The 6,547-nt window shown below is 47.5% G+C and overlaps 1 protein-coding gene across 1 annotated transcript in view; it reads right to left on the bottom strand.

The window, feature by feature from the left end:
- Positions 1-5,605, bottom strand: part of LOC149429047 (CLIP-associating protein 1-like) — a gene marked incomplete at its 5' end in the record, with an annotated part of 158,285 nt that extends 152,680 nt beyond the window's left edge. The window contains 3 exons of the mRNA XM_089666790.1: positions 60-137; positions 2,859-2,918; positions 5,535-5,605. Of these exons, the coding sequence (XP_089522916.1) occupies positions 60-137; positions 2,859-2,918; positions 5,535-5,605 (209 nt within the window). The remainder of the gene's footprint in view (positions 1-59; positions 138-2,858; positions 2,919-5,534) is intronic.
- Between the last annotated feature and the right edge of the window lie 942 nt (positions 5,606-6,547).

Here is a 6,547-nt window from a genome sequence, read left to right on the forward strand (position 1 = left end):
CAATCACAGCAGTAGAAGAAGCGTCTCAGAGAGATAATAGAAATAAAAGTGCCACTTACTTTCGTGCAACGATCCTCGCTTCTGAATCTGCGTCATGGATTCCTTTCTTGATGGTTTCCGCTAACACTGATATGTGCCTGGAACAGAGAGAATCAGCGTTATTCAATCTACGGCCGCTGCAGGAGAATGAGCGGAAATTTCAGCGAGCGCAGCTTCTGTCCGTCTACAGAGACAATCCCGCCTGCCAATCAACCGCTGTCTCCTTGCCATTAATTCACCCATTTAAATGAGGAGAAACTAGACGAAGCTCAGACCGCATTCCTCAGCTGCTATTCGCTGGTTGCGATAGTAACGCACAAGGTGGACAAAGCGAGCCTTATGATGGCCATCTCTCCTGCAGCTTCGCAGAACCTTGTCCTCAGACTCTCGTAGATTGTAGGGTGTCATATACATACAATGTTCTCTTAGATTATACAGTACATGTTGATAGGCGAAAAAGGGTTTTGAGCCATCTGGTAAGGTCAGCAACTTAGTTATAAACAATGATCGGGGCACTGCTGGTCAAATTGAACGTTTAGTTACATTTCTTAGGGAAAAGTTTACCCCCAGCCTTGCTGCCTGCATCCATTGGGAGGGAGAGAGCGGAGATGACCACTGCTCTTGTGCATAGCTGCGTAAAAATTGGGCTCAGGTAAATATAGGGAGGGGTGAGGGGAGATCCTGCAGCACAGGTGATTCTTTTACCTTAACGCAGAGAATACATTAAGGAAAAAAAAACTTAAGGCTTTAGAATAACTAACTCTTGCCTATGAGAGTCCACATGTTGAAGCGTATATACCGATGGTGAAACTCAAAAAATTAGAATATCGTGCAAAAGTTTATTTATTTCAGTGCAGCAACTTAAAAGGTGAAACTAATATATGAGACTCATTCCATGCAAAGCAAGATAGTTCCAGCCGTGATTTGTCATCATTGTGATGATTATGGCTTACAGCTCATGAAAACCCCAAATCCACAATCTCAGAAAATGAGAATATTGTGAAAAGGTGGAATATTCTCGGCTCAAGGTGTCCCACTCTAATCAGATAATTCAGCCATAACACCTGCAAAGGGTTCCTGAGCCTTTAATTGGTCTCTCATTCTGGTTCAGTAGGAATCACAATCATGGGAAAGACTGCCGACCTGACACCATCATTGACACCCAACATAAGGAGGGAAAGCATCAAAAGGTAATTGCAGAAGAAGTTGGATGTTCCCAAAGTGCTGTATCAAAGCACATTAATAGAAAGTTATGTGGAAGGGAAAAGTGTGGAAGAAAAAGGTGCACAAGCAGCAGGGATGACCGCAGCCTGGAGAGGATTGTCAGGAAAAGGCCATTCAAAAGTGTTGGGGACTTTCACAAGGAGCGGACTGAGGCTGGAGTCAGTGCATCAAGCCACCATAGACAGACGGATCCTGAACATGGGCTTCAAATGTCGTATTCCTCTTGTCAAGCTGCTCCTGAACAACAAACAATGTCAGAAGCGTTTTACCTGGGCTAAAGAAAAACAGACCTGGTCTGGTGCTCAGTGATCCAAAGTCCTCTTTTCTGATGAGACAACTTTTGCATCTCATTTGGAAACCAAGGACCCGGAGTATGGAGGAAGAATGGAGAGGCCCAAGGACCCGGAGTATGGAGGAAGAATGGAGAGGCCCAAGGACCCCGAGTATGGAGGAAGAATGGAGAGGCACAAGGACCCCGAGTATGGAGGAAGAATGGAGAGGCCCAAGGACCCCGAGTATGGAGGAAGAATGGAGAGGCCCAAGGACCCCGAGTATGGAGGAAGAATGGAGAGGCACACACTGCAAGATGCTTGAGGTCCAGTGTGAAGTTTCCACCGTCTGTGTTGATTTGGGGAGCCATGTCATCTGCTGGTGTTGGTCCACTGTGCTTCATTAAGTCCAGGGTCAACGCAGCCGTCTACCAGGAGATTTTGGAGCACTTCATGCTTTTTTCCACAGACGAGCTTTATGGGGATGCTGACTTCATTTTCCAGCAGGACTTGGCTCCGCCCACAGTGCCAAAAGCACCAAAACCTGGTTCAATGACCGTGGGATTACTATGCTTGATTGGCCAGCAAACTCACCTGACCTGAACCCCATAGAGAATCTATGGGGCATTGCCAAGAGAAAGATGAGAGACATGAGACCGAACAATGCAGAAGAGCTGAAGGCCGCTATTGAAGCATCCTGGTCTTCCATAACACCTCAGCAGTGCCACAGGCTGATAGCTTCCATGCCAGGCCGCACTGAGGCAGTAATTGCTGCAAAAGGGGCCCAAACCAAGTCCTGAGTACATATGCAGCTTCTACTTTTCAGAGGTCCGATATTGTTCTATGTACAATCCGTGTTTTATTGATTGCATGGAATATTCTCATTTTCTGAGATTGTGGATTTGGGGTTTTCATGAGCTGTAAGCCATAATCATCACAATGATGACAAATCACGGCTTGAACTATCTTGCTTTGCATGGAATGAGTCTCATATATTAGTGTCACCTTTTAAGTTGCTGCACTAAAATAAATGAACTTTTGCACGATATTCTAATTTTTCGAGTTTCACCTGTATTAAGGGGCAGGTATGCCAGGAGGGAGCTCATTCCTCCTTAAAGACGCACCCAGAAGTCTAGAAGAGCACAATGGTAGCTGAAAGCATCTCATGTGTCCCTGTGTCATATCCAGGGAGCTAAACAAAACTGGACACCACTCCAAGTCAAGTATCAGCCATAAATATACCTTCCCATGACAGAAACAGGAGCTGCTGAACTACACACGCAGGTTACCGGATTTCCATACAACGTAGAAGGGTCACACTCTCACCTTTCAAGTGAATGCGTCTGCCATTCTTGCAGGAGCAGATCCAGGAACTCATAGCAGCGCCTGCAAAGACAGACCACAGAGATAATTTGTAACATTCTGGGGAAGGAATCAGACCGGAATATGGCCTACACAGACCAGAGCGCCTGTGTCTGGTATCCACAGTCTTGAATTGTTAACTAAAAAACTAAAAACAAAAAACTAGTGCAAAAATATACAGTAAATATAAGCTTTTGGGGTCTCTGATTTAGGAATATTGAGAGATGAGTGCATTTTACTGAATGTTCAGCTATTTGAATGCATATGAAGTAAACCCTCCGCCATGTTGGGCTCCAATTAGAACCGGCCAGTGATCCGGGCAGCGGAAGAAACTGTTCATGGTGCAATCATCACTGAAAGACCATGTGAACCTTTACAGCCAGAATACACTCCCAGTTCTGCAGTGTGTGGGTTCAGCTAATGCCAGAACCGGCCTGCATACTGTACATGAGCCTCTCATACACCATCTCCAACAACGGGCACTAGAGGATGGTTTACGATCAACAATGACCCAGAGGATGCGTCCTGGAGGTGGCCATGCAAACATGCAGTTAGAGGAGAAAACAGGGTGTTCATGACCAGACAGATCACCCTATAATGTGTGATGGAACAATGGTGAGGTTTTCCTGATGTGTCTGCCCCTCCCACAATGGTGAGGTTTTCCTGATGTGTCTGCCCCTCCCACAATGGTGAGGTTTCCCTGATGTGTCTGCCCCTCCCACAAAGGTGAGGTTTTCCTGATGTGTCTGCCCCTCCCACAATGGTGAGGTTTCCCTGATGTGTCTGCCCCTCCCACAATGGTGAGATTCCCCTGATGTGTCTGCCCCTCCTACAATGGTGAGATTTCCCTGATGTTTCTGCCCCTCCCACAATGGTGAGGTTTTCCTGATGTGTCTGCCCCTCCCACAATGGTGAGGTTTTCCTGGTGTGTCTGCCCCTCCCACAATGGTGAGGTTTTCCTGATGTGTCTGCCCCGCCTACAATGGTGAGATTTTCCTGATGTCTGCCCCTCCTACAATGGTGAGATTTTCCTGATGTGTCTGCCCCTCCTACAATGGTGAGATTTTCCTGATGTGTCTGCCCCTCCCAAAATGGTGAGATTTTTCTGATGTCTGCCCCTCCCACAATGGGGAGATTTTCCTGATGCCTGCCCCTCCCACAATGGTAAGATTTCCCTGCAGTAATTTGTGTCTGCCTCTCCCACAATGGTAAGATTTCCTGTAGTAAATTGTGTCTTCCCCTCCCACAATGGGGAGATTTTCCTGATGTGTCTGCCCCTCCCACAATGGGGAGATTTTCCTGATGTGTCTGCCCCTCCCACAATGGGGAGATTTTCCTGATGTGTCTGCCCCTCCCACAATGGAGAGATTTCCCTCACTTGTGTTTGCCCCTCCCACAATGGTGAGATTTTCCTGAATTGTGTCTGCCCCTCCCACAATGGGGAGATTTTCCTGAATTGTGTCTGCCCCTCCCACAATGGAGAGATTTCCCTCACTTGTGTTTGCCCCTCCCACAATGGTGAGATTTTCCTGAATTGTGTCTGCCCCTCCCACAATAGGGAGATTTTCCTGAATTGTGTCTGCCCTTCCCACAATGGGGAGATTTTCTTGAATTGTGTCTGCCCTTCCCACAATGGGGAGATTTTTCTGAATTGTCTGCCCCTCCCACAATGGTGAGATTTTCCTGATGTGTCTGCCCCTCCCACAATGGGGAGATTTTCCTGATGTGTCTGCCCCTCCCACAATGGAGAGATTTCCCTCACTTGTGTCTGCCCCACCCACAATAGGGAGATTTTCCTGAATTGTGTCTGCCCCTGCCACAATGGGGAGATTTTCCTGAATTGTGTCTACCCTCCCACAATGGGGAGATTTTCCTGAATTGTGTCTACCCTCCCACAATGGGGAGATTTTTCCTGAATTGTGTCTGCCCCTCCCACAATGGGGAGATTTTCCTGAATTGTGTCTGCCCTTCCCACAATAGGGAGATTTTCCTGAATTGTGTCTGCCCCTCCCACAATGGGGAGATTTTCCTGAATTGTGTCTGCTCCTCCCACAATGGGGAGATTTTCCTGAATTGTTTCTGCCCCTCCCACAATGGGGAGATTTTCCTGAATTGTGTCTTCCCCCTCCTACAAGACCATAATGAAGGTTTTACTTTAAAAGCTGGAGTACACTTTTATCTCTTTTTTCTGAAATTAAAGAGAATGAATGTAGGTGGGTGATGGGGTTGGGGTGACGCCATCTTTTGGCTTGGTACTGGGCACAGAAATGAGGCAGAACTTGGAATTTGGACAATAAGACTTCACCACCACAGTCCCAAGGAGATCCAAGGAAGAACATGTTAAATGGCCAAGAACTGGCATAACTGAAATGTTAGTCTTGGATGGACATGGCCTTTAAATGCCATGCCTGGCGTTGTCCACAGAACTGTACAGCCCACAGTTACATATTATAAAGTAAATCTACGGAGACCAGAGATGAAGGTTATAGAAGAAGGAGAAGCATGGAGTTCCTATGAGAGGACACGGATCTCCTGGGAGGCAACGTGTCAATGACAACCAGAGAGGGAGCTCAGTCCGCCTCTCTCCTCCACCGGTGAATGACACGACCAGAAAAAGCTTAGATAACAGACGCCACCAACCTTCGAACAGCCACGGACTTGGAGGTGCAGTTACTTGTTATAATCGGTATGAGCCTCGGGACATGTGTATGCTGCAAGCAAAGAGAAGAGAACTTAGAATGAACTCCTAGTGAATCCACAACATGATATCACGTCTAAGCAAACCAGCTACGGCAGCCTTATCAGCAGACTACTACAATATCTAATAGGCAGTTGGACCCGGAGACGGGGGGCCACCTATGTGTAGAAGAAGTATGGCTCAGCCCTACCCTACCTGAAAAACGAATCATCCTTCCTGAAGAAATGTTGTTTCCCTCCCCTCTTTAAGGCCAGGTTCACACTCTCTCATGTCTTGTGTTAAAGCCTAAACCTAACTAGTCCTAAAAAAAAAAAGTCACCTCCCCCTTCTAACACCTATACTGACTAACCTGTGTATGGAAAATGTACATACTTACCTACAGGGGCGGACTGACAACTCATGGGGCCCCCAGGCAATAGGGGATCATGGGGCCCCTGTGTCCTTGCCCAAACTCAAAAAAGCCTATGAAAAAGGTACCAGGGGCATCTCATGTGGGCCCCCTACTGACCCCGGGCCCTCGGCCAGTGCCCGAGTTTCCCAATGGTCAGTCCGCCCCTGCTTACCTATTATAGCCCTCTCTGATCCAGTCACATGATCCCCTCTATCAGCCAGTGGCAGCTGCAGGGGAGAGGAAAGAGTGGGTAACAACTGGGCATTCCAGAAGCGGTGACACCACCCATAGGCTTCCAAGTTCCAGCCATTATCATAGCTTCCTCTCCCCTGAAAATACACAGGTGATTGGAGTGAAGGGACACCCCCCTACCCTTTCATACAGCACACAGGAATAGACCTAGAGCTGATTGGAGGGAAGGGACACCCTCCTAGCCTTTCAAACAGCACACAGGAACAGAGCTAAAGCTGTCAAAGGGTGTGCGCTGGAGCTCCCTTCCCCTGTCACCTTTTTATCTTTTCGTGTCAAGAAAACCTGTCAGAAGTGACTCGTGCAGATAGATTT

The sequence above is a fragment of the Staurois parvus genome, unplaced genomic scaffold, assembly GCF_062004578.1.
Source record: "Staurois parvus isolate SC_StPar_1 unplaced genomic scaffold, SC_StPar_1.0 ptg002845l, whole genome shotgun sequence".
In the NCBI taxonomy this organism is placed as follows: Eukaryota; Metazoa; Chordata; class Amphibia; order Anura; family Ranidae; genus Staurois; species Staurois parvus.